At 41.9% G+C, this 27,947-nt stretch overlaps 1 protein-coding gene across 4 annotated transcripts in view; it reads right to left on the bottom strand.

Annotated features, from left to right (window-relative positions):
* The window catches only part of GK5 (glycerol kinase 5), a 33,590-nt gene that overhangs the window by 4,488 nt on the left and 1,155 nt on the right, over nt 1-27,947 (bottom strand). For 2 of the 4 annotated variants that reach the window (XM_064165132.1, XM_064165134.1), the window contains exons 2-14: nt 27,404-27,497; nt 24,542-24,617; nt 23,496-23,589; nt 18,799-18,930; nt 17,918-17,993; nt 16,113-16,174; nt 15,950-16,023; nt 15,103-15,163; nt 13,585-13,711; nt 11,956-12,060; nt 9,714-9,799; nt 6,932-7,035; nt 5,179-5,238 (exon numbers count right to left, since the gene is read on the bottom strand). In XM_064165132.1, coding sequence (XP_064021202.1) covers nt 5,179-5,238; nt 6,932-7,035; nt 9,714-9,799; nt 11,956-12,060; nt 13,585-13,711; nt 15,103-15,163; nt 15,950-16,023; nt 16,113-16,174; nt 17,918-17,993; nt 18,799-18,930; nt 23,496-23,589; nt 24,542-24,617; nt 27,404-27,497 — 1,151 coding nt within the window. Of the gene's footprint in view, nt 1-5,178; nt 5,239-6,917; nt 7,036-9,713; nt 9,800-11,955; nt 12,061-13,584; nt 13,712-15,102; nt 15,164-15,949; nt 16,024-16,112; nt 16,175-17,917; nt 17,994-18,798; nt 18,931-23,495; nt 23,590-24,541; nt 24,618-27,403; nt 27,498-27,947 lie in introns of all 4 variants that reach the window. The other 2 variants (XM_064165136.1, XM_064165135.1) reach the window with 2 other exon arrangements.

The following is a 27,947-nucleotide window of genomic DNA, read 5'->3' as shown; positions in this document are numbered from 1 at the left end:
TGGAAATGGAACAGTTTATAATAGAACCTCCACCTAGTTATTGCATCAGGATAACAGCCAAATCCATGAAGTTAAACCCTTTCAAGTGTCCTCAAATCTGGAAAAGTACTTTTTTCATTAGTACCAAATCTTTGTATTAGTTATGCCTTCATGGTTACTTCTTTCTATGAGGAAAATGAGAACAAGGCTTCTGTCTATGTATTTTCCTAATTGCATGAAGTCAGAAGCTCTTTTAGTGGGGAAAACTAGAACTTATCAATGCTGATCCTTAATCATCTGAGAACGATTACTAGAGGTGTAAAGTAATCTCTCTTGCGAACAAAATTTAACTCTAACAAAAAGCAACCTTTGAATTGTCACAGACTGGTTCAGACTGTGTCCAGTTCTGGGCCCCTCGATTCAAGAGAGATGTTGAGGTGCTGGAACGTGTCCAGAGAAGGGCAACAAAGCTGGTGAGGGGCCTGGAGCACAAATCCTATGAGGAGAGGCTGAGGGAGCTGGGGGTGTTTAGCCTGGAGAAGACTCAGGGGTGACCTCATTGCTGTCTACAACTACCTGAAAGGAGGCTGTAGCCAGGTGGGGGTTGGTCTCTTCTGCCAGGCAAGCAGCAACAGAACAAGGGGACACAGTCTCAAGTTGTGCTGGGGAAAGTATAGGCTGGATGTTAGCAGGAAGTTGTTGGCAGAGAGAGTGATTGGCATTGGAATGGGCTGCCCAGGGAGGTGGTGGAGGCACCGTCCCTGGAGGTGTTCATGAAAAGACTGGATGAGGCACTTAGTGCCATGCTCTAGATGGCTGGATAGGGCTGGGTGCTAGGTTGGACTGGATGATCTTGGAGGTCTCTTCCAACCTGGCTGATCCTATGATTACACTCTTGTACTCCAGTACCAGCCAGGTACAGAGCTGTTGTTCTATCAACACAGAACAAGACGCCTATTACTGTGCAAAGTGCTGGTTAATAAAACTCAACAGTTGCTCAGAAATCTTCATTCAAACATAGCAGCTGAAATCTTGTGTTACTACATGATGACTCAGAAAATATTTGCATAAATTTCTGGCTGATTCTGAAAGCTACAATCAGGGGAGAATGCCCAGCTGGTGATGGTGAAGTGTTCTGCTTGTTTGTACATACAATTAACCAAGGTTACCACCTCTACATTATAGCACAAAAACCTTTAACTGGCAAAATTTCTTAATGCTAGTGACATACATTTTCCTCCTCCTGTAAAAACAAGACATCTGTTTGATTCAGGTTACAAGGGGAAAGAAGAAAGAAAATTTCCAAACAGTTTTACATTTTGCTGCCAGATACTTAAAAAAAAATATCAATCTGTACAGTGCATTTTCTAGCTCTGAAGTTCTTAAGTGCCATTTCACAGAACAAGCAAACAGGTGATATCCCAGGACTGCAAGGACCACCAGGATCATCCTTGTAAAGGCTGCTGCAGGCTGCTATAACATGAGACAGGAGGACAAAAGGACTGGGAGATGGAAGATCTGCCCACTGTAACTGAAGATCAAGTTCGTGAGCACCTAAGGAATCTGAACGTGCAGAAGTCCATGGGGCCTGACAAGATCCACCCATGGGTCCTGAGGGAACTGGCAGATGAAGTTGCTAAACCACTGCCCATCATATCTGAAAGGTCCTGGCAGACTGGTGAAGTTCCTGCTGACTGGACAAGGGCAAACATAACACCCATCTTCAAGAAGGGAAAAAAGGATGACCCCAGGAACTACAGACCAGTCAGACTCAACCCTGTGCCTGGCAAGATCATGAAGCAGATCCTCCTGAAGGCTCTGCTAAGGCAAATGGAAAACAAAGCAGAGGTGATTGGTGGTACCCAGCAATGGCTTCACCAAGGGCAAATCATGCCTGATAAATTGAGTGGCTTTTTAGGATGAAGTCACAGCAGCAGTGGACAAGGGAAGGGCAACTGACATCATCTCCCTGGACCTGAGTAAGGCATTTGACTCTGTCCCACATGACATCCTGGTCACCAGACTGGAAAAACACAGACTGGATGGGTGCAGCACTGCTGGATAAGGAATTGGCTGGATGGTGGCACACAGAGTGGTGATCAAGGGCACAATGTCCACCTGGAGACCAGTGCCAAGTGGCGTCCCTCAGGGGTCAGTGCTGGCACCAGTGCTGTTTAACATCTTTGTCAGTGATAAGGACAGAGGAATCAGTGCACCCTCAGCAAGTCTGCAGATGACACCAAGCTGTGTGGCACAGTCAACTTGCTAGAGGGCAGGGATCCATCCAGAGGGACCTGGACAGGCTGGAGAGGTGTGCCCAGCCCAACCTCATGACATTCAACAAGGCCAAGTGTAAGGTCCTGCACCTGAGTCAGCACAATCCCAAGCACAGCTCCAGGCTGGGTGGATAATGGCTGAGAGCAGCCCTGAGGAACAGGACCTGGGGGTCTGGGTTGTTGAAAAGTTCAACACGAGCCTGCAGTGTGAGTGCAGCCCAGACAGCAACTGTGTGCTGGGCTGCAGCAAGAGCAGTGTGGCCAGCAGGGCAAGGGAGGGGATTCTGTCCCTTTACTCTGCTCTCCTCGGACCCCAGCTGGAGTCCTGTGTGCAGTTCTGGAGCCCCCAGCACAAGAAGGACATGGAACTGTTGGAGAGAGTCCAGAGGAGGGCCACAAAAATGATCAGAGGGCTGCAGCAGCTCTGCTATGAAGACAGGCTGAAAGAGCTGGGGCTCTTCAGCCTGGAGGAGAAGGTTTTGAAGAGACCTTGCAGTGGCCTTGCAGTGTCTGAGGGGGGCCTACAGGAAGGCTGGGGCGGGACTATTGACAAGGTCTTGTAATGACAGGACGAGAGGGTAATGGGTTTAAACTGGCAGAGGGGAGATTCAAACTAGATGTTAGGAAAAGGTTCTTTGCAGTGAGGGTGGTGAGACACTGGCACAGGTTGCCCAGGGAGGCTGTGGCTGCTCCCTCCCTGGAGGTGTTCAAGGCCAGGCTGGATGAGGTCTTGAGTGACCTGTTCTAGTGGGAGATGTCCCTGCCTATGGCAGGGGGTTAGAACTGGATGAGCTTTGAGATCCCTTCCAACCTAAACCATTCTATGATTCTAGGACTAAAATGGAGGGTGCTTCTCTGTGCTTTACTTGATGGTGTTGAGACAAGCAGAGAGAAGTGATGGGAATGTAGAGAGTTAGTGAAAATAGGAACTTGTAGGGGCCAGAGATGGGGAAGAAATGAGGGATACAAGACAGCACCTAAAAAAGGAATGAACATATTTACAACAACAACAAAATAACCAAGATAACAGACAGATACTAAAGATGTGCAGACAAAAGGATAGGAGAGCAGTTTACAACCCATTAAATGTATCTCATTCTCTTCTGATGCTAATCTGCAAGCTGCAGTGCTACTGATTAACTATTACAGTTATTATGACACCACAGTTTTTATATGAATGAATGTAACAGAAGCCAATGTAAACGGGATCAGAATTCAAATGCTCCCCAGGCAGTACTTCCACACTTCCTGTTCTTCAGTTTGCAGCCTTAGTACAACTTCTAGAATTTTGTTAGCAAATGTCTATGTAAAAAAGTTTCCCAAGGAATCAAAACTTCCAATGCTTTTATAATCTGTTCCTCTTCATTAGAACCCCAACTCTGGCTCTTCCTTCATCTTTGCCTACCAGCACATGATGGAAGACAGAAACTTTTACCTCCTCCCCCTCTTTCTTAGAATCAACCACGGTGGAGGAGACCTCCAAGCTCATCCAGTCCAACCTAGCACCCAGCCCTATCCAGTTAGCTAGACCGTGGCACTAAGTGCCTCATCCAGGCTTTGCTTGAACACCTCCAGGGACAGTGACTCCACCACCTCCCTGGGCAGCCCATTCCAATGGGAAATCACTATAGAATCACAGAATCAACCAGGTTGGAAGAGACCTCCCTTTTCTTCCACTACTCAAAAGTATGATTTCACCTCTATCTACATGCCTGACTTCCTTTGCATGAGCACAAAGGAAAAAGCCACAAGAGGGATGGGAACCTTCTCCCCTGCTCTTGATCAGGATATCATGAAGACCCCTGGGTGCCAGAAGTTTAACAGAGCTTTCTCAGTGTGAGGGCCCTTGTGTCAATAAGGCAACTCCTGTGTCCAAAGTACCTACCAGCAACACATAACTCAGCTAAATTTTTCCAAGACATTGTGGAAAGCAAATTCTAGGGTTCACAGTTACCTTACTAGATATAATTTGCTTCATCAAAGATTGAAACAAAAGCCAGTGTCTCAACAATTGAACTGTAAGAATAGGCATTCTCTTTTCATCACAAATAGATCCAGATTTATCACAGTATCAAAGTATCATCAGGATTGGAAGAGACCTCATAGATCATCAAGTCCAACCCTTTACCACAGAGCTCAAGGCTAGACCATGGCACCAAGTGCCACGTCCAATCTTGCCTTGAACAGCTCCAGGGACAGCAACTCCACCACCTCCCCGGGCAGCCCATTCCAGTGTCCAATGACTCTCTCAGTGAAGAACTTTCTCCTCACCTCCAGCCTAAATCTCCCCTGGCGCAGCCTGAGGCTGTGTCCTCTTATTCTGGCGCTGGCCACCTGAGAGAAGAGAGCAACCTCCTCCTGGCCACAACCACCCCTCAGGTAGTTGCAGACAGCAATAAGGTCACCCCTGAGCCTCCTCTTCTCCAGGCTAACCAATCCCAGCTCCCTCAGCCTCTCCTCATAGGGCTGTGCTCAAGGCCTCTCACCAGCCTCATCGCCCTTCTCTGGACACACTCAAGCATCATAATGTCCCTCCTAAACTGGGGGGCCCAGAACTGGCATCTTTGAAAAATAGACAGTCTGGGAGACTTGGCACAAAAGGGTAGAATGACCTCTGTGGTCACTAGTCTACAATTTGTAATCTAGTGCTACTTGAAAAAATGAATTGGCCTTTTTTTTCCCCTTCATTTTAAATAACTGAAGCAATATATTACTCACTTACTGACAATCACCAGTGTGAGTAACTCAGTTAAGAACCAACCCTTCCATGGGTAGACTCTATGACTACTTAAAGTACATCGCCCATTTGACTTCATCATCATCATCCCTCAATTTCTCAGAACTTTTACCATAAGATACAATGCACAAAAGAAGTTCACATCTGTTTAAATCCAGCTGCTGTTAAAAGCCACACAGGACTCACCGAATCGTATGAAGAGGAATGCGTACCTTCTTCACAATGATGTCATAAAGCTGCTTGTTTCTTTAAAGAAAAAACATTTAGTTGAAGTCAGCATTATATATTCCATAAAATCTTGCCAGTATCTACATAGTCAGGAAGTAAAATACAATGCAAAAATGCCTCGTTTGTGTCAGAACAGCTGCAGTAGCTAACAAGTTTCCATAGCACATAAAGGAAAGAAAAGCAAAACTGAATTTGGCCTTTGTTATACATTGCCATGAAGGCACAAGGGTGGCTGAATCATAGCCCATTCTATAGCAAGTCACTGCAGAAGGTACATTCTTCTCACTTGAAAGTGGTGATAGGTTTCTACTGACAAGATGCAATCGCTGATGTAAGGAGTGGTTTAGAGAGAGGAAATGAGGCTGATGTGAGTGTTAATCTGAGTTTATCCAGTTCTTCTTTAAATCTATGTCTGAAGGCTTCAAGTTTGACTCATTCTGAAACCATTTCATCTACTGGGAGGAAAAGCAAACACAAGGGATGTCTACCCTTTCCTAATTAGGTCTTTGCTCAGGTTCTTAGCATCCCTGTTTTCAAGAGATGCACACTTCAGTTCAGGAATTACTGCATCTCATGTTCCTTTTACAGCACAGAGAATCAATGTGTTAGGAACAGCTATAGCAATTCCAAATGCTACCTTTCTCCAGACATCCTTTTTGACTCGGCAGGAGAACATGATGCCTAAAGCAGAGCTCATGACTGTATGGAAGAAATCTTATCAGTGCTCCCTAATTGCCCACAGTGCAATGTCAGCCTGGTGCAAATCACATTCAGCTTCAGCTGGAGGCATGTTGGGTGGGTTTGTGAGGCAGAACAGAGTTGTTCCACAGGCAGCTGCTGATGTGGTATCATAGAATGGTTTGGGTTGGAAGAGACCTTAAAGATCATTTAGTTCCAACCCCCCTTGCCATGGGCAGGGACACTTTCCATTCAACCAGGTTGCTCAAGGCCTGTTCAATCTGGCCTTGAACACCTCCAGGGTGGGGGTAGCCACAACCTCCCTGGGCAAGCTGTTCCAGTGTCTCACCACCCTCACAGTAAAAGATTTCTTCCTCACCTCCAGTAGTGTAAATCTCACCTCTCTCAGCTCAAAGCCACTCCCTCTCGTCCTTATAAAATGTTCCTTCCCAGGTTTCTTGGAGACCCCCTTCAGGAACTGGAATGTTGCTGTGAGATCTGCACAAAGCCTTCCCCAGCTCTCTGAGTCTGCCCACATACGGGGAGGTGCCCTTAATCAACAGTTACTAGCAATCACGTCCTTAATGTCAACAGTTAGACCTGGAAGTTGTTGCCCATTTACACCTTTAAAGATGCTTAAGTTTCCAATTACCATGTTCAATGAAACACTAACATCCCAAACTTTAGCCAAAGAGCTTAGGTAAGATTTACAGCTTCTGGTGTACACTAAACACAGCTGCAATGGGCTACAGCTTTTGACAAAACCCTTAAGGGCAAACTTTAAACAGGAAACAAGAAGACAAATGTAACTTAATAGTCTCTACAGGGTTCCTTCAGAAAAACTCTGAACTAATAAATATACACGAGTCTATTTGTAAAGCTTTCATGAAGAAAAGGGAAGCATCTAAAACTCCTCCCCAGTGTAACAGCCACAGACTACTATGAACTGCAGAGATCCATGTATCCATTTAACACTGCTGACCAAACTGAAAGCAAGCAGAAAACACAAGCAAGATTACCAAGCAAACAGTACCGGAAAGCTACAGATTCCAATATAGCTCGCACAAGATGGTTTCTGGTAGTGGAAGGTTTCAGCCCCATGAAAGAGGCACACAGGGGAGGGTCTTTGACAGAAACCTGCAGAAAAGATTTTTGCTGTGAGTTCAGTGAATTGGATTTGTAGGCTTTTGAGAAAGGAGTCAAATGATAAGAATAAAAGAATAGTAACTTACGACAATTACAGGCAGCATAGTGAAAGAAGAAAAGTGAAAACAGTAGGTAAGAGGTAGATAGCATTATCTTAGCTAACTAAGTGAGCAGTTAGAGAATGTATCTATACATATATATCCATATTTTCTTAAGTATGTACACCAACATAGTTTCAACAGTAAAAGGTTTAAGTGACTTCAAAATCTGACACACTAAACAACACTGAAGTGTACTACTTACCTTAAAAATACACTGTACACTTTTAAGTGTCTAGGACAGGGCACACTGATAGCTCTGCTCTCTACCAAGATTTCACACACAGTATTTATTTATCTATTTTAAACACTCCTAAACTGCTGAAAGATGAACTGACATTTAAAAGTAACACCAAAAAGGATGGGAATACACTGATAAACAAAGTCCAACTAAAATTCTAATCATCACAGAATAAACCAGGTGGGAAGAGACCTCCAAGATCATCCATCCCAACCTAGCACCCAGCCCTATCCAGTCAACCAGACCATGACTCATCCAGGCTTTGCTTGAACACCTCCAGGGACAGTGACTCCACCACCTCCCTGGGCAGCCCATTCCAATGCCAATCACTCTCTCTGCCAACAACTTCCTCCTAACATCCAGCCTATATTTCCCTTGGCACAAATTGAGACTGTGTCCCCTTGTTCTGTTGCTGGTTGCCTGGCAGAAGAGACCAACCCCACCTGGCTACAGCCTCCCTTCGGGTGGTTGTAGACAGCAGTGAGGTCACCCCTGAGCCTCCTCTTCTCCAGGCTGCACACCCCCAGCTCCCTGAGCCTCTCCTCATAGGGTTTGTGTTCCAGGTCCCTCACCAGCTTTGTTGCCCTTCTCTGGACACCTTCCAGCACCTCAACATCTCTCTTGAATTGAGGGGCCCAGAACTGGACACAGTACTCAAGGTGTGGCCTGACCAGTGTTGAGTACAGGGTAAGAATAACCTCCCTGCTCCTGCTGGCCACACTGTTCCTAACCCAGGCCAGGATGCCACTGGCTCTCTTGGCCACCTGGGCACACTGCTGGCTCATTTTCCCCAGGCAAACTGGAGGATTTGTTGATGAATCTCCTCTGATCCATCAATCTGAATCCCCTCTGATGAGCTGTATCACAAAATACCTGGTTTGCATCAGTGTTAGGTTTTGTTTTCACTGCAGACAGTAATTTTTAAACTGAAGCAACCTTTTCAACTGTACAGTGACATGTATCAAGTACCACATCACCTACTAGATGTTTGAATTTCATGCTTAGAAAACACAAAGACACATATTGAGAAGAAAATTCTATCACATCATTTAAAACAGATTAAAAGTTTATGTACAAAAAGGTATACATGACCAAAGAGAAAACTGGCATTTCACCAACATTCCTCAATAGAAGAAAAATTCACATTAAAATAAATTACTCTTTTTTCCCCTTCATATACAAGCACCTGTCCCATGCTAAATAATGGAACTTGTCCAACCCAGTAGCATAACAGGATTCATGGCTACCAAGTGCATGGATTTTCATATAAGACAATAAAAAGGATAGGTTCTTATTCTGCATAAAGCTAAATATCCTGACTGAATCAACTGGAGAAAAAGAAGAAACAAGAAAGGTTAAAACAAAAGTTTTAAACCTTTTAAAAAGGTTTAAAAAGGTTTTAAGCAAGGTTTAAAAAGGGGAAAAAAAAAGAAGTGGTTTAAAAACAGGATAGACTTTTATTCTGCATTAAGCTAAATATCCTGAATGAATCTACTTAAAAAACAAAGAAACAGGAAAGGTTAAAACAAAACTTTTAAACCTTTTAAAAAGGTTTAAAAAGGATTTAAGCAAGGTTTAAAAAAGGGAAAAAAAAAGTAGTGGTTTAAAAACAGGATAGACTTTTATTCTGCATTAAGCTAAATATCCTGAATGAATCAATTGAAAAAAACAAAGAAACAGGAAAGGTTAAAACAAAAGTTTGAAACCTTTTAAAAAGGATTAAAACAAGGTTTAAAAAAGGAAACAAAAAAGAAGTAATTAAAAGTGCCTATGTATGCATATACCCCAGGGAAAAGCCCTCATTTTTTCTGGTGCTATTAAGCACAGCACAAAGCTGGAAAGCCCTATTTCTAGCAGTCAGCAAAAGGAAAAATGATTAATTCACTTATCTTCTCAATTTCAAATACACTTGCACAATGATCCTCCTCTCACTGTGCTGCACCACAGCAGCAGGAGCCAGTAAAAAAGAAACTTACTCCAACTGTGTTAATATGGAGTAGAGAAACATTTTAGCTTGTGTAGGAGATGAAATAGAGTGCTTTGTAAGAATTCCCCTCTTAACCTGCTATCATTCTGAAGTCTAAGAAACGTTTTAACAGGGCCACTTTGTGGTAGCATCTAGGCAGTAAACACATTACAGTGCCAGAGAGGTTTAACTCTCTTCATGACCCTTTCCATAGCATTTAATCCACTCCATTTCTAAACTGATACAGAATAAATACTGTGATTAGATAGATGTAAACTACTGAGTTTGAACATGCAAAAGTTAAAGCTTTTAGCTGAGTTATTAAAAAAGATATTCTCAATGTTATTAACAATACTCATTTTACCTGACAATCTGGAACAAAACAAACACCTTGAGAATCAACAATACTCCATGCCATTTTTTCTGTTTCATCTACACTGGTGACAAGATCTGCAAGTAAACACAAATGATATGCTTTTATTATTTACTTCAACCTCTTCATATAAAGACAAAAATCTAGAATGAGACTATTTCCTTTTGCAATACATATTCTCAGGTAAACAATCACTTCTCCCATATTATATGCCCATCAGTCACATTAAAAGTAATCAAACCCTATTCAGATGAAAGCTAAACTCAAAAGTATCCTCTCATATCTGTTAGGCTATTTCTTCTTCACATTCTGGAAGAGGTCATTAGCCTTCCAAACAGACATAAATGGGAACTGAAAGTGCTAGCAATGGCACCCTAAGATTGGCACAACATAAACCATGTTTGTGTCCCCCCCCCAAAAAAAAAAGATACTGTTAGACTACAGAGAATGTCCTTGATACTCATCATATTTTATCAGCATCCTCAGTGTTTTTTACAGAAAATTGATGCAAATAGGGCAGGTCCTAACAGAATCTCTTTGATAAAGACTTTCATGCTGTCTAGACAGATTCCTTTTACAACTCTGTAGATATCCCTCTTGTTCTTCATTCACATGCAGTTCTTCTATTAATATCCATCTTCTGCAGCCTTCACTAGCTATGTGGCCACACAACATGTTTTTACAGAAGAGTAGAGGTCTCCTGCAAATGAAAGCTGTTTTCTTGTCTAAAAAGCTCTCCATTCAAAGGTAAGTCATGTTAATCTCACCAAATTTGGTTCTGAAAAACTCACCTTGGCAAGTTACCAAGAGTTTCAATTTACCTTCATGAGCTTCAAAATTTGGATTCTACTGTGCCTACATTAATAAGCCCAAATCACATCTTTATTCTTTGTGTTCTACTTGTATTACTAAACTTTATGTGGTAACTCCATACTGGGCCAGAAAATGCAAATGACTAAGCAGTACTCACTTCACCCTGAAATTCCACACACTACATTTCCAAAATTCTTGTAAAAGATCTTCTGGAGAGAAAAAGTTTTACTCTTCTCTTCATTTATGGAACTGATGAAGGTTTATACTTCTTTGCAATTGTATTTCCAGAAAACAAAGATCTTACCTATTAGAGAGTTTAAAGCAGCATGCCTGTTTTTTGTTAATCTCCCTCTAAAATATCCCCATTTTTTGCCTGTCCATTTGACTACTGGTGAGCAAAAAGTTGTTTATATTCTTGCCCCAACAATATCCATTTTAAGTAGAAATAAGTTCTATATGACTAAGTATCCATTTAAAGCATGGAATTTGAAGTAGTGAGCTTCTGTATGTACCACTGATACTTGTATGTGTAGTACTGAACTGAGCTATTCCCTCAAAAGATGAGTGCTGTCTTCCTCTCAACAATCAAACGTTGAATGATGAAGACCTGGGGACCAGTCATATGTAATCCTTAAAGGCATGTACCTGAGCACAGACATGTGCCAGTTAAGGGCAGATACCTGAGAACTGTGACCACCAAGACAAGGGAGATGATTCTACTCCTTTACACAATTTCTATCCAAGTCTGGATACCAGGCTAAATGAACAAAAGAACACACTGGGAAGTTTGTTGTGCTTGAGAGAGCAAATGAGAATCAAAATGCTTCAAGAAAACAAAAGCCTCAATAGGTTGGAGAGTCTGAGAAGCAGAGCCTGAAGAATCATAGAATTATAGAATCAACCAGGTTGGAAGAGACCTCCAAGATCATCTGGTCTAACCTATCCCCCAGCCCTATCCAGTCAACTAGACCATGGCACTAAGTGCCTCATCCAGGCTTTTTTGATGACAGTTTTCTCATTTGAATGTGTGGGAATTCCACTGTTACTCTAATTTTGGTTTGAATTTTTTTTAAAGAGATTTTACTATCCTTACAGCAAATTATTAAATAATTTTAAACAAAACTATAACCTCTTTGCAACTGATTTTTGCTGATTTTTAACTCTTTGTGGTTTTGAAAGAGCAGTAGATACACTTTGTAGTTTGAAATATAGTTTTATAAACCAACTATGCAGGAATAACATAAAAGAGGATCAGAACTACATAGCATCTACATGTCCTTTTCTTTTGATTCTGCAAGCTCATCCAGTCTTTTCTTGAACACCTCCAGGGATGGTGCCTCCAAATAACATAACTGTAACCCCTTAAAAAAGTTTAAGTATCAGTATATTTTACTCTGTACAAACCTGAAGAACCACTTACTTATATCCTGAGCCCATCTGATGACAGTGCCCACGTCTGACATACAGCCTTCGGTCAAGTAAACAACTTCTTCCCCAATCTTCCAACCAATCAGTGGATACAGACCTTAATTATTTTCCATGAAACAAACAAAAATCCTAGTGAAGTTAAATGTTTCCAGACAAACATATTCAAGCCCCACTGTGCTAGTTTGAAGCTAGCTACAATGTTTTGGTGAGAAGAACTAGATTACAGGCTGTGAAAACAATGGTGATGTCTACTGCACTCATAGGCTTGCTGAGACGTATAAGAACAAGAACATAAACATAAATAACAGAGTTCAACCTCTCTCTAACCTAACCTGTCACCTGTGTGACTAATTCATCTGCTTCCTAACTCCCCTGGCCGACCCTCCAACTACCTTAAGCATAAGGCAAAGTCTTGGGTAAGGTAGAGGGGTGGGAGGAAGGTGGAAGGGTGCTTGGGAGCCCCTCCTGGGGACTCTGGTTTCTGGGAGGGCTGTTGTGTTTCTGTATTACTTTTTAACTTGTATCTTTCTGTATAAATTGTAAATATCTCTTGTATATTGTGCTAAGCTGTGAATATAAAGCTTCATTCAATTTCCAGAGCCTCTGAGTCTAGTCTGGGTGATTTTCCTAAGTGGGGGGGGGAACACTCAAACCATCACCCTCCCCCGCAATAAATCCAACTGAAAAAAAGAATCACTTTTATTCAATTCCTTTGCAGAATTCAAGCTAGAGGTCACTGGTGGTTAAATGTACTCTTTGAAAATGTAATGATGAGATCAAAGCTAACCTAAAAAAAGAATATATATATATAAAAACTCAAAAGTGTAATTTATCAAAAAAGAAAAAAAACCCATTAAGCTAAAGAGCCACCTGGAGACTTCCAGCCTTTAGCTGGCAAAACGTTTCCTTAGCACATTGTTGTCCTCCTGGCAAGCCCCATCCCTCTCATTTTAAATTGTAGGCTTCCCAAAATCATGGAGAATGAGACAGAGACTGTGCAGGCAAATTTACTTTACTATCAACTGTTGCTCTCCTGACAAGCAGCTATTTATGACAAATTAGCAGCCTTGATAGACCACTAATGTTCAAAATGACAAAGTTTTAAACACTTGAAGCACAGTGGGGAGCCCACTGCTGGTATATTTAGAAGCACACTAATACTAACTACTAATACTGTTATTAATCCTGCATTATCTCACTGCAGGCTACTTGAAAGTGTAAGTGCTCAAGATAAGGAGCTCGCCACAGTCCATTGGAACATTTTGATGTGGGAAGCTAGAGGCACAATTCCCTTTTTCTCTATTCCTGTACTATGTAACACTATCAAGAACAGGTAAGGGAGGCAAAATACAAAAAAAAAGAGAAGAGGGAAAAAAAAGGGAGGCTGCAAGTAGCAAACATAATTACTACTGATGCTACTCAAACTCTCCTCTTGAGAAGCATGTTTTAGGAGAACCAAGATTGACATTTATAATAAAAAATGCCCAGTCTTTTGTTCTGAAAACACCTTCAAGCTGGTTTTCTACAGCTAAAAACAGAAGGAAAAGGAAAAACACAACTCTGTACCCTCACCATTAGCAGCTGTCAAATAACATGAAATATTCCAAAGCCCAAAATTTACCTCTCCGTGATGCAAAGAGATGCTGGCCAGTATTCACGTTCCAGAATCCACCTGTTCCCATGGTCAGTTTAACATCTCCTGGCTGAAAGCAGCATTCTCCAAACATAGCTGACTGCTGATCAGCCACCTGCCATACCAACAAAACCAGTTATGAGCCAGCTACCAAACACCAACCTACCTGCTAGATCTTAAATTAGCATTGTAAAGCCTTCCAAGTTTAGAATATGAGTAGCCATTCAGAAGGGAACTGAGCACAAATAAAGAACTCATACACAATTTCTTAAGCATCTGCAGGCCATTCCAACAAATTTATCACTAGAACTGAATTTTGCCAGCTTTGGATACAATGTGAAAAACTGTTGTATTGCTTGCAAGAGTTAAAGATACATTGTGGAAATAAGAAATACTCTATAGTTTAGTATTTGAGAGAGATAAACACAGCATTTGCAATCTCAGGGAGTAGAACTGAGTAGCTTGGCTGGAATTCCTCTTCCCCCAGATAGAAAGTTGAGGTTTTGAGGTATAACCTCCCTTTTTTTTTTCCCTGCTGCATCTCCAAATTATTCCATGCTCAATTTTTCAACAATGATGGTTATGAGATGTATTTACTGATGTTTGTGGCTTGGTGAAGCAGTGAATGTACAGACACACTGAATCTACAACTCTTTAATAACAGGAAGCATTCGTGTTAGCTAGGTGACTTTTTTTCCATTTAGCTCAATTCAAGCAGTCAATTGCTACAAGTCATCACTACACAAAAACAATGTTTTTTTTTTTCTTATCCAGACCCTAACTACTTGGGCAAGAATGTATTATTTGCCTTTTCTTTTTGGTGAAGGGAAAAAAAAACCCAACAACAAAATGCATCACAAGTGGATCTATTAACAAATATTCTTAGCATTTGTGTAAAATCTTACTGAGCGTCAAGCCAGAATGGACCCCACTGCACAACTTCATATAGAAGAACTGGCTTTAAGGCAGAGACAGACACATTACCAGAGCTCAGAGCAGAACCCAGCACTCTTAAGTTGAACATTTAGTGCTTAATATCATAGAATATCATAGAATCAACCAGGTTGGAAGAGACCTCCAAGCTCATCCAGTCCAACCTATCCCCCAGCCCTAGCCAGTCAACTAGACCATGGCACTAAGTGCCTCATCCAGTCTTTTCTTGAACACCCCCAGGGACAGTGCCTCCACCACCTCCCTGGGCAGCCCATTCCAATGGGAAATCACTCTCTCTGTGAAGAACTTCTTCCTAATATCCAGCCTATACCTACTCTGGCACAATGGACCTCAACACTTAAAAATCCTGTTCCTCTTCACTCCTTCCCACCCCCTGAGGTTGCAAATTGAGTTTCTGGATTAAAACATTTAAAAAATCAATGACAAGTTCTACTGCAGTGAAGTCACAGAAGAGGAATAGAGAATACTTAATAAATAAGCAAGAATTAAATCAAAGCTATATAAAATATAAGTACAAATACACAGATTTAAGTAAGAACAACTTTCACTCACCACTGCCATTATCGGAATAGGTACCCCAAATATTTCACAATCAGCTGATCCAAAGTTGCAGCTTAAAACAAATGTTATGAAGAAATATCACAACACTAATCTGATCTTTCTGTTAAAATGAAATCTAGTTATGTAAAGCCTGGGCCTGCATCACATAGGAAAGATAACAGTACAGAATTATTTTCATTGAATCACAGGATGCCAGGTCAGAAGGCAGCCCAAGGATCATCTGGTCCAGCCTTTATAGTCAACATTCTAGTTGATATCAGATGGCACAGCAGCTTATGTTGAGTCTTGAAACTGACCCCTGTAGGGAGATCCACTACTTCTCTTGGGAGATGATTCCAATGTCTGACTGTTGTCACGGGGAAACATTTTCCTCCGGACTTCAATGGGAATCTCCCTAGCAGTAACTTGTACCCATTACCCTATAATCTCTTCCATGGGCCTCCTTGTGAAGAGGGAGCCTCCAACCTCCTGGTAGCCATCTTCTAAATACTGGTGCATGACAATAAGCCTTCTCTTCTCCAGGCTGAACAAACCCAGTTCCCTCAGCCCTTCCTCACATGGCAGCTCTTCCAGTCCTCTGATCGTTCTTGTGGCCCTATCAGTTCAAGTATTTGAGGCAGCCCAATTTTAAAGAAAGCATTCAAATGATCACTTCAAGAAATACTGACAGTAAAATTCTGGATGTAGTGTTAAAACCAAAGTACATATGCATATGATTTTTTTTTGGAGGGGGAGATGTTTTTAACTACTCCTTTCCCTGTGTCGATTATGTAGTATTTTTCTACAGGCAATTAATTTGACAGCTGTGGTATTCTTTTGAACACGCCTTCAGAGTTACCTTGTGTCTTTCACTGGTGGATAAATAGACATGGGAATAGAAAGTAAATTACACAGAGTGGGGTTCCAGCATTTCTGAAATAATAGAGAAAAAGCAGACATGTGAGTAACTCTCTCAGAAGCTAATAAGCAGTAACACCATTTTGTTTTGGAACCGCACATACCGTAAAGGGTTCAAAAACACCTGTAGCACTGGCATTGGAGTAATCCGTAGCATACACAGAACCTACCACACAAAATAAAGAACAAAGGAGGATTTTAGATATCCAGACATTTAAAGGTCATTTAAAATATATTGTTGCATTACACACCCCAGTGGCTCCCAGGAAATACAAACCGAGTGTCTATAGGTAAAATCGTAATGAGAAATGAGTGCAGAAACTTTACTTACCACTCACTATAATGTTTAGATATTAATTACCTCACTTTACCCCTTTGAAACCAGTTAGAAGAGAGCTGGAATATTTGACAAGATGTACAACTCTCACTGAACCACTATGGTAATCTATCAGGCATAAGCCCTTGGAACATCAACTTCTTGTGCATTTGTAACAATTCTTTCTTCTGCTTTCACAGGTACTTTTCTTACATCAAGACAAATTAGTTCTGGAAGTACTCTTTAAATCTTAAATGCTTAAAAGCTTGGTCACACTGAAGAACTATATCCTTTTGTAAGGGTTCAAAACAAAACCAACAGGTTAACCTGCTTGCTCTGACAACACAGAAGTGAGGGAAAAGTAACACACCAAAACTCAGGGTTGAGATAAAGAGGCAAGATAACAGTTTACTCAATAAATGTGATAACATAAATGCACAATTACCTTAGCTAATAATCTAGTAATACAGTGCATGATCACCTTAGCTTAGGCTGTTTGCAGAAAAAGCAGAGCAAAATGCTGAGAGAGGTGGGCACAAACCAACCTCATGAAGTTCAGTAAGACCAAGTGCAAGGTCCTGCACCTGGGTCAGGGCAATGCCAAGCACAAATCCAGGCTGGGCAGTGAGTGGCTGGAGAGCAGCCCTGAGGAGAGGGACTTGCGAGTGCTGGTGGAGGAGAAGCTCAACGTGAGCCAGCAGTGTGCACTTGCAGCCCAGAGGGCCAAGTGAATCCTGGGCTGCATCAGAAGTGTGGCCAGCAGGGCGAGGGAGGTGATTCTTCCCCTCTACTCCCCTCTGCTGAGACCCCACCTGGTGCTGGAGCATGTCCAGAGCAGGGCCACGAGGATGCTCAGAGGGCTGCAGCAGATCTGCTGTGAGGACAGACTGAAGGAGTTGGGGCTGTGCAGTCTGGAGAAGAGAAGGCTCCCAGGTGACCTTCTTGTGGCCTTTCAGTATCTGAAGGGAGCCTACAAAAAAGCTGAGGAGGGACTTTTTAGGCTGTCAGGGAGTGACAGGACTAGGGGGAATGGAGCAAAGCTGGAGACGGGTAGGTTCAGGCTGGATGTAAGAAGCAAGTTGTTGAGCATGAGAGTGGTGAGAGCCTGGAATGGGTTGCCCAGGGAGGTGGTTGAGGCCCCGTGAGGCTGTGGGCAGCCTGCTCTAGGGTAGGGTGTCCCTGGGCATGGCAGGGGGGTTGGAACTATCTGATCCTTGTGGTCCCTTCCAACCCTGACTGATTCTATGATACTATAAAAATGCAGGAAAACCCCCCACATAAAAACAAGCCAGCAGCTGCCCCACTCACACACCCTTCGCCACCATCCCTGTGGAAAAAAAGCCAACATCCAAAAACCCTGGAACTCAAGAGGCAGCAACCATGACAGCCCTTTTCTGACTACCCTTCAGGCAGGTCCAAAGAATATTTGATTCAGAAGTTTGTGGGTTTGGTTTGTTTGGGTTTTGTTTTTTTGTTTTAAGCAGTTGATCAACTACCAAAAAGCACAACTTGTCAGAACAGAATGTATCAATGGCAGCCATCAACATTACTTGGATTCCTGTTGTGTTTATTAAGAGGGACTGTAAAATTCACCTTTAGTCAGCCTATACAGTAACCACGTATCAACTGTTCCAAAGCAGCAATCATTTCTTCTGGCAGCTTCTTCAGCCTGGGAATAAATACACATACAAAAAAAGTATTTATAACTTGGCACCACAAAGAACAGATTCCCTTATTCCTTTTCTCATCATCTTTATGGTTAGAGATAATGTATCCAGAAATAAAGTCTCTAATTGCCAATTTCTTTTTAGAGAGTGATTTGCCATTGGAATGGGCTGCCCAGGGAGGTGGTGGAGTCACCATCTCTGGAGGTGTTCAAGAAAAGCCTGGATGAGGCACTTAGTACCATGGTCTAGTTGACTGGCTAGGGCTGGGGGCTAGGTTGGACTGGATGATCTTGGAGGTCTCTTCCAACCTGACTGATTCTCTGAAAAGGGCAAGCTGGCCACATAAGTAATATTAACCTACAGTTCATGCACCTAACAGAAAGCAAGTACATTTTCCTGCAGTTAGTACTAAGGGAAAACACTAAATCTGTAGTGGCAACAGAGATATTATTTGTGAAACTCTAACACTAGAATAATGCTGAATGAAAGACTGCTGGCTGCAAATAAATGCAACTGTCATGCAAAACTAGAGTGCAAACAGCTTTAAACCAACATACAATTACTAACTGTATAATTTAAGTGAAATGAGGTGATTTGATTCTGGTTTCTAACACATAAAGAAAACTTTTTTTTCCACTACAGGTTTCCAGGATCAGAGGAAAAATGTGTATAAACAGATACTTAGGTAGACAGGCTCTGAACACCAGCACAGATAAAGGTGTTTCATTCTGATGCCTCAAAGAACAAGAAAGATGAAACTGAAATGAAGTTGTTAGCCATTGAAAACTATTAGTTTTTCCAGCTTACCTCATAAATGTTTTTAAAAACCCATGACAACTTCATAGAAGTTTGCTGTGTTGAAAAGGTAAAAAAACTTGGTGCCAAATAGCGATCACTCCCCGTCAAGAAATGAAGCACTGTAAAAATAAGATGTACTACCTGTTTCAAAAGAAAACAGTTACTTCATTTTTACTCTCTCCCTTTACATGTTTCTCTTCACAGGATGACAACACAGATGAAAGCTGACAGTATTAGACTCAGAAAGCTAAAATTCTGTTAGAGAATCCTTACGTAGGATTTCAGCACATAGTCTCCCTACCGTCTCCTTGGGCAGCCGGTTCCAATGCCTAACAAACCCTCCTGTGAAGAAATCCTTCCTAATACCCAACCTAAACCTCCCCAGCACACTGAGGCCATCTTTGCTTTCCTGTTGCTAGTTACTTGGGAGAAGAGGCCAACACTGCCCTCACTACAACCTCATACCTGTATATACAACCTCTTCCTATACCTGTATATTATCTACATTACCTGTTATTACCTGCTGAGGAACTCTCCACCTCAGGGCATCAAACCTATCACCACCTAGTGAAGTCAATTTATGTCAGAGATTTGACAGTATATAAGGGGACTGTAGACGAACAATGCTAGAACTTAACTATTGTCCAGTTTTACATATCAATAGGAGATGAAGCCCTTGCTTACAGTTCTAGAGTGGAAATAGTACAGAAGTACTTGTGGGGATGCAAGGGTTTTGGGAAACTGAAGAAGAAACAACCCAATTTCCTACACTCACTTGGCAGGCCTGTGATTTAAGATTTGTCTTTCTTTTTGCTATATGACTATATATATAGTCATAAAAAAAGAAATTCAAGTATCTTATATAAATTATACAGAATACACCAAATAAAATAGAAAATATTTCTTTTGGCTGTGTTTGGATCACTGTAGATTTTTATACATCACCATTATTATATATATAGTCATTATAAAAGAAGAAATTCAAGTATCTTATATAAATTATACAGAATACACCAAATAAAATAGAAAATATTTCTTTTTGTTGTGTTTGGATCACTGTAAATTTTTATACATCATCATTATTATATATATAGTCATTATAAAAAAATAAACTCAAGTATCTTATATAAATTATACAGAATACACCAAATAAAATAGAAAATATTTCTTTTTGCTGTGTTTGGACCACTGTAAATTTTTATACATCATCATTATTATATATATAGTCATTATAAAAGAAGAAATTCAAGTATCTTATATAAATTATACAGAATACACCAAATAAAATAGAAAATATTGTTATCTTTAATCATAGAATGGTTTGGGTTGGAATCGACCTTAAAGATCATCTAGTTCCAACCTCCCCTGCCATGGGCAAAGACACTTTCCATTAGACCAGATTGCTCAAGGCCTTGTCCAACCTGGGCTTGAATATCTCCAGGAAAGGGGCATCCACAACCTCCCTGGGCAACCTGTTCCAGGATCTCACCACCCTCGCTGTAAAGAATTTCTTTCTAATATCCAGTTAAATCTCTCCTCTTCCACCTCAAAGCCATTGCCCCTTGTCCTGTCACTATAAGCTCTTGTAAAAAGTCCCTCCCCAGCTTTCATGTAGGAGCCCCTCAGGTCCTGGAGGGCAGTTACAAGGTCTCCCTGGAACCTTCTCTTCTCCAGGCTCAACAGCCCCAACTCACACAGCCTCTCCCCACAGGTGAGGTGCTCCAACCCTCTGATGATCTTCATGGACTCCTCTGGACCTGGTCCACTCTGGGTCCATGTCCTTCTTGTGCTGATGGCACCAGAACTGGATGCAATATTCCAGGTGGGGTCTCATGAGACTATAGCAGAGGAGGAGAATTCCCTCCCTCATCCTGCTGGTCACACTTCTTTTGATGGAGCCCAGGACACAGCTGACCTTCTGGACTGCAAGTGCCCATAGTGAGCTCACACTGAGTTTTTCATCAACCAACACCCCAAAGTCCTTCTCCTAGAGACTGTTCTCAAGCCATTCTCCACCCAGCCTCTACTTGTGTTTGAGATTGCCACAACCCAGATGCAGGACCTCTGCTGAACTTCACGATGGTTGGCATAGGCCCAACTCTAAGGCCTGTCCAGGTCCCTCTAGATGGCATCACTTCCCCCCAGCATGTCATCTGTAAGTACTTAACTTTGGTATCATAACATTTTTTGTCTTAGAAATGATGACCAACTCCCAGTTGTTGTTTTTTTTCTAGTTCTGCTGGTTTTTTTGCAGGATGTATATTAGACATTCAGGAACATAGTGTGAAATTACTGGGTCATACAGAAAACTGTTGAAAGAAGAGATGAAACAAATTCTCCTCTGCTACTAGGCAGCTACTTTGAACACATGGAGAAGGCAAGAAAATACTTGTTTTGGTTTTTTTTTTGCTAATGACTTGGCCTTAAATACTAAGAGCATTTTTGTTCTAGTTGCCATCATTTAGGTTGAGATCTCTTCTTTCAGCCCCACCATGAATAGATTGCCCATTTCCAGACTCTAAACTTACAAAGTTTTTAGAGAATTGATTAAATTTTAGAGAGCACTGGGAAAAGAACTAAACTCATAACACACCCATGACTGGACTTCGACAGAAATGGAAGCGTTGGCTGTAGGGTGTGATTGCTATGGAAAGACAAAGTGGAACAAGGGTTTCTTTGCCAAGAGATTTGCTAAGCTGAACTAAGCTTCTTAGTGGATGGAGACCAAAGCCTGCAGATTTAAGAACTGAGAGGAAAAGAGGATGTGCATAATGGAAAGCATGACAACAAAGGCTCCCACACCTTCCCTCTGAGAAGGTGGGATGAATAAATTCTCTGAAGCATCTGTCTTCCCACAGCGCTGGGGAACTGTTGTGTCTGAAACTACTGACATGGCAGAAAAGGTTGCATGGCAGAGGGCTGTATGTATGAACAGAGGCACTTGGCAAAAGCAGGTGGGGAAAATGAAGCCAGGATGCTGAACAAAAGATCAGCTCAAATACCTGCAGCTTTGCTATGAAATGAATGATGAGCTGCTTGAATGCTTAAGGAGCAGCCACCAAAGAGCATGTTTGATTCTGGTTTCTAACACATAAAGAAAACTTTTTTTCCACTATATGTTTCCAGGATCAGAGTTAAAATGTCAAGCTTCTCCTACACAAGTAACAAGTAGCCAAAACCTTCTCTAAACAAGCAGGAGTCATCTCTATCTAATAATGTTCCTGACATCTGCTGGGTGGAGAACTTACTGTGATTCAAGTAATAAAGAACACTTCTGGAGGACACTGGGGCCATGTTTAATGGTGCATATTAATGGACCAGTCAACAAAGGTGCTGTGCTTGACCTCTGACATAGTAGCTAATGAGAGGTTTGACCACAGCTGGTAGAGATGCTACAGTCCTGAAAAAAGTGCAGGAGATACCAGACTGAAGATCCTGGGCTTTGGAAATGTGGACTGAGCTTGCTCACAGAATTAGAAAGCAGGATGACATTGCTGGCTGCCTTGAAGGTAAAAAGGGCTCAGGGAAGATGGTTTAAAGATAGTATTCTCAGAGCACATGGAACTTTCATTGCCAGCCTCTGAGAAAAAAGGGCAGATGTAGCAAGAGGCAAGGCCAAGCACAGTTTGGAGTTTGGTTAAACACTAAAATCAGGTCCCTCACTACAAGAAAGACTTTGAGGTGCTGGAACATCTTCAAAGCTGGCAAAAGCTCTAGAGAACAAGTCCTGTGAGGAGTCACTGAGGGAACTGGCATTGTTTAGTCAAGAGAAGAGGAGGTTGAGAGAACACCTCTGTGCTCTCTATGACTTCCCAAAAGGTTTTAACAGGGTGTCAGTCTCTTCTCCCAAGTAGGAAGAGATAGGACAAGTGGAAATGGCCTCAAGCTGCATCAGATGGACACGAGGAAAAGTTTCTACCTGAAAGGCTGCCCAGGGAAATGGTCAAGTCACCATCCCTGAAGGGATTTAAAAGACATGGTGCTTAGGGACAGGATTTAGTGATAGGTGTGGTAGTGTTAGGTTAATGGTTGGGCTTGATCTTAAGGGGTCTTTTCTAACCTAAATGATTCTAATTGATCACAGTGCACAATGTGGAAAACAGCATTACACACTGGTAGTCCAGTGAAACTTCTCCTACAGGCTCAATCAGAGTTTAATAGATAACCCAAATTTTTATGAAGTGTTCATTCACCAAAGAATGAAATGAAGAATTTAACTTGTTTTGTAAGTATGCTAGTTAGTTACCATTGACAGGAAAAATACCTTCAAATTTTCCACTTAGAGCAAAGCTTTTGTTTCTAAAGATATGAATCACAAGCTATGAGCAGCATAAAACATATCTTCTATAGATAAACTGAGCAAAGAGTACATTAAAAATACCCAACACCACAAAACCCAAAAATTCAAACCACTGCCAACCAAGAACTACCTACACCCAAAATCCACACTGTAGCAGTGTTAACATCCAACATTTTAATACATCAAAGAGACTAAAAGGCACCAAAAAGTGGGCCAGACCTACAGATCTTTTCCCATAATCAATTACCTTCAAGCTACCAGTAGTATATTTTTTTCTTAGTACTATCTTCTACAGTAATCTTGCTCACTTAAATGAGGCCATATTAAGCTGTTAACAGAACACTTGCAGTATTATCCTTCCCAAAACCAGAACTGTTCCAATATGTCTAAGCAGTACCTAGCTTACCTTCAACAGAAGGGACTTATTCCAGGAATTCACAAGTTCAGCACTTCTTACATCTTGCCAACTTATGAAATTATGAAAAGGTTTCCCTGTCTTCCTGAAAAACAGTATTTGAATGTTTCCATTTAAAACTTCAGAATATAGACTGCCAAAAGGGTCAACATCATTCACCATTTCCCATCAGGACACTTAACATTAGGTCAGTTCCTAAAACAAGTGTGTATCTTCCAGGTGATTTTTGGAACTTTTAATAGGTATATGGACATTTTAAGTGTGAGACCTCTCACCAGAGTTAGAAAAAATGCATATGTGTTCATCTCTTCCAAAATACTAAGAAAAGGACCTGCTCTAAGACATGGCTGTGTGTATTGGGTTTGGCTGAGCTGGAGTTAATTCTCCCCAGAGCATCATTCTAGTGCTGTGTTCTGCACTGCTGTAACTGTGTGTTGGTTACACAGTAGTGTTTTAGCTACTGCTGAACCCAGCACCCAGGCTGTGCTTTTCCAACATTTCCCTGCCCTAAGAGTATGCTGCAAGGAAAGCTGATCCAAAGTACCCAACGGGGTATCCCATGCCATATGATGTCAGCTCAGATATATAAGCTAAGTGAAAGAAAGAAGTGTGGAGACATTCATTGATGACATCTGTCCTCTGGAGCAACTGTTAGAGTACTGACGCCTTGCTTCTTGGGAGTGACCCAGCATCATCTGGCTTGATGGGAAGCAGAGAATAACAACTTTGTTTGCTTTTGCTTCCACATGCAGCCTTTGCTTTTGTTTTGCATTATTAAAACTGCTTACATCTTATTATGGGCCTTTTGTTATATTTTCCCCTCTCTCCTGTCCATCTAAGGACTGATGGAGAAGCTGTGGTGGGCATTTGGCTCCCAGCAAGGAACAAAGCACCACACTGTGCAAACAAAAGAGCACAAGAGTGACTGACATTTCTTGCTTTCAGGTTGTTACCTGACCAAGTTCAATTTTTCTACACTCTGCTTCCCTCCCATCTATGAATACAAACTCGATTAAAACAAGCTGCAATATACATACTTGTGCCATGTAATGAAAGTTGCCCTCTGCGTTGAGATGCCAAGACCAGCAATTTGTCTCATGTGAAGTCCCGCAGCTAAAACCCAAGTCAAAGCACAAGCACACACACAAAAAAAGTCATTTGAAGAACCAAATACACAACTTTTTTTCCAATATAACTTCAAAAGCTATGAAACATTTAGAAAAATCAATAATTTAAGAGAATATAAATCTCTACAGACTGCCCAACTAAGCTAGAACAGTGAAGTATTAGAGAACTCCGAGCTACACAACTGATTCCAGAGTAGGTAAATAATCCTGTGTGTTTTACAACCTCAGCACACTGAGGCTTTTCCCCCTTCTGAAAGGCCTGTTTGTCTTTACCTTGAACAAGCCCAGAGACAGGCAGACAGGTTACAAGGACCAAGAGAATCAATTAAGGAATGGATTTCACAAACATGAATGTGAATGAAAACACAGACAAAAGCAGGACCTTTAAACATTTATGGCAAGTCATTCCATAAAGAAACAAAACTAAGGTGATTCTGCAGGCAGCAAAGAGATTAAACCCAACATGCCATGATTTTTTACATGTCTCACCCTAAATAATATTTCCAAATCATAAGAACAAATTTGTTTAAACCATGTGTCACCAAATGCTGCAAAACACAGTTCAAAATCAGAAGTATAAAAAAGTACACTTGGACACACATCAATTTTGCTGTTAAACTTACTTTCACAGAGCTGTTACAGAACATTTTTTTCTAACATATACAGCTGTAAATAAATGTCCACAGCTGTTTTCAGAGTAGCTCTGATCAGCTTCCCAAGTAACCTCCACAAAACTATGTGAAAAAAGTCTACATTAAGAAATTCCACTTAAGCAGACAGACATCTATTTTGTCCAAAGCACTGTTACTCTGAAGGGCTCTGAATCCTGCTGCTTGAACAAATCTCAGGTTAAGAATGCCCTGCTCACAGGTGCAATTTCCAGGTGCAAAGTTACTCATCTGTGTAAGCATATACTGCAAACTTTACAACTGACAGCCTCTGTGTGACAAAGGGCACGTCTTGCCCTTCTGACCTCCACGCATGCTTCAGCACCTGAGAGCGGTCCTTGCACTCAGGCAGGCAGTGCTGTAGCAGCCCCCAGTCAGATGAAAATTCAACCAGTGCTTTTGCAAGGCTACCTGCCCCAACTGCCTGCACAAGTACAGCTGGTATGGGAGTGCACGGGAGGAGGACCTAGGAGTGGGTGGACTGAGAATAGTAGTACTTCTTCGTCAGTAGCAGCTGGGTCTAAACATAAGGTGAAGCCAACAACCTGCATGCTCACATGACTTTCCCTCTACTATCATGCTTTTTTGACCCCTACGTGAGCAGAGCTAACTTCCAATCTAAAGAAAAACAAAGAGAAGCTAAATATGGCTTTTCCCAGCTAGGCTGTCTCTTGGAAGAGTAAACCAGTACCAGAATGAGAAAGATGTGTGGGACCATGCAGTTTCCACCTTCAGGCAGTACTGACCAGTCACAAGTGCGATCGCATTTTTAGCCCCAGAAGCCCTATAAACTGAAGTGCTCCCACGGCTTCACTCTGCTGCCAGTCGGTCATTCCTGATCCTGCTACCACTCCCTCTCTTGTGGCAGCACAAACATTGGTGCAGCTCTGCTGGCACAAACTACACAGCGATGTGACTCAGGAAATGGTCGTAGACTTGAGACAACCCTGTACAAAGGAGGGTGGGACTGTGTCATCTGACAGCAGTGTGAGCTTATGTTCACTTGGGTTACACAACCACTTAAAAATGACTTTACCAGTGCACACAGTTTGGCCAGAAGAGAAGCTTCCCCTGTCAAAACTACCTGAAAAAGATCTTGCTTCCTGATTTGCCCCCAGAGTGGGAGTGGAGGAAGCTAGTAAGGTCCTTAAGGCTTGACAGAGGATTGCTATTCTTATGATACACTGGTTGTGGCTGCTGAGGAAACAAGACCAAGAGTCTGAAATAACCAGCTACAGACTACACCTAGCAATAGTCACTTTCCCTTTCCTCTCACCTGCCTTCCAATGGAAAAGACAAGAGCAGGTTTACCTCAAGCCAGGCTTGGAGACAGAGCAAGACTTGCAGACCACACTGCAAGAGGGGCTGAGCAAGAGGAACTCAGGCCACTGCAGGAAGGAGTATGATGTGCATACATGTCACAAGGAGCCTGTGAGAAAGCAAGCTGGTGTGCTGTTGACAGGACTACAGCATCAGCATGGCACAAACAGTGTTCCATAGTGGATCATAGAACACTGTAGCTAGTATAATGGGAAGGCTGTGGGAATTGTAGAGAGTAAGGGCACAGTTAGAACAGTATCCAGGAAAGGGAAGGGGAAAGTCAGAAGTTTGTCAGAATAGGGAGTTCTGTGTGATTTGCATATGGACTACTGAAAAATCACAGGCTAAAGTACAAATAGAACAGTAATAATTGGATGGTAAGAACTGTTTGTAGCTTGAATGGGAAAACCAGAAATATTGGGTAAGGAGCAACTGGAACTGTACAGCATCCTGCTTCCAGTCTCTCCCACACTGCCATCTGCACACAGAGTGGCAGAAGAATAGGTGGGAGTTGGAAGGGCAAGCAAGAAGGGTATCTACACAAAAAGGTGGTGCAACAAGGTGCTGTAACTGACATGTAAACCAAATATGCACACTGCTTCTAGTTCTGCTTCAGTCTGGCCCCACTGAAAGAAAACAGTAATGGAAGTTCCCATTTTACATGACTGAATAGGCCTTGAAGTAGGCTGTAGGACCTGCGCTCAGTAGTAATTTTTCAGTACCTCAATAATAAGATTGTATTTTTCCCAATCAAATTTTGACAAAGAATTCATTAAGCCATTACCTTGTACAGCCTCTTTTATTACACCAACAAACTGACTCCACAACACTTCAGGATCTAATTCAACCCAGCCAGGACGAGGATAAAGTGATTCCACCTGTTCACAAAACATACAAATCGTTGTTACAGCATCTAGCTCACAGAAACCAGCCTTTCTCTAAGTATTGTGCAAGTATGTTTGCATTTAGTTTGTGTGTGGTTTTTTCCTTAATGTTCTGTATCTACTGCAGGAGGAAAAAGATTGTTCTAAAACATGGTTAAATACAGGTGTGTGATCACTGGAGGACCTCCTCTCTGCAGAGAGAATGAATAAAGAAGCCCAAATCTCCAGAAACTGGAGAGTGGGTAAATCCTTTTTGGGGCTCCAAACTGGAAACCAGGTTTCTCAGAGAGCCTTTTGGTTCTGCTATTGATCTTGGACGTCTAGGTCTCTAAGCAGGTCAACAGCAGGCTAGGAATCACCTGCCAGATGGGCCTCTGGCTAGAGAGTCAGCTCCACTGAGGGCATCCCCTTCCAGCTCAAAAAATCCATCAGATTTGCCACACT

The sequence above is a fragment of the Pogoniulus pusillus genome, chromosome 26, assembly GCF_015220805.1.
Source record: "Pogoniulus pusillus isolate bPogPus1 chromosome 26, bPogPus1.pri, whole genome shotgun sequence".
NCBI lineage: Eukaryota > Metazoa > Chordata > Aves > Piciformes > Lybiidae > Pogoniulus > Pogoniulus pusillus.
This window is presented reverse-complemented; position numbering and strand designations above follow the sequence as displayed.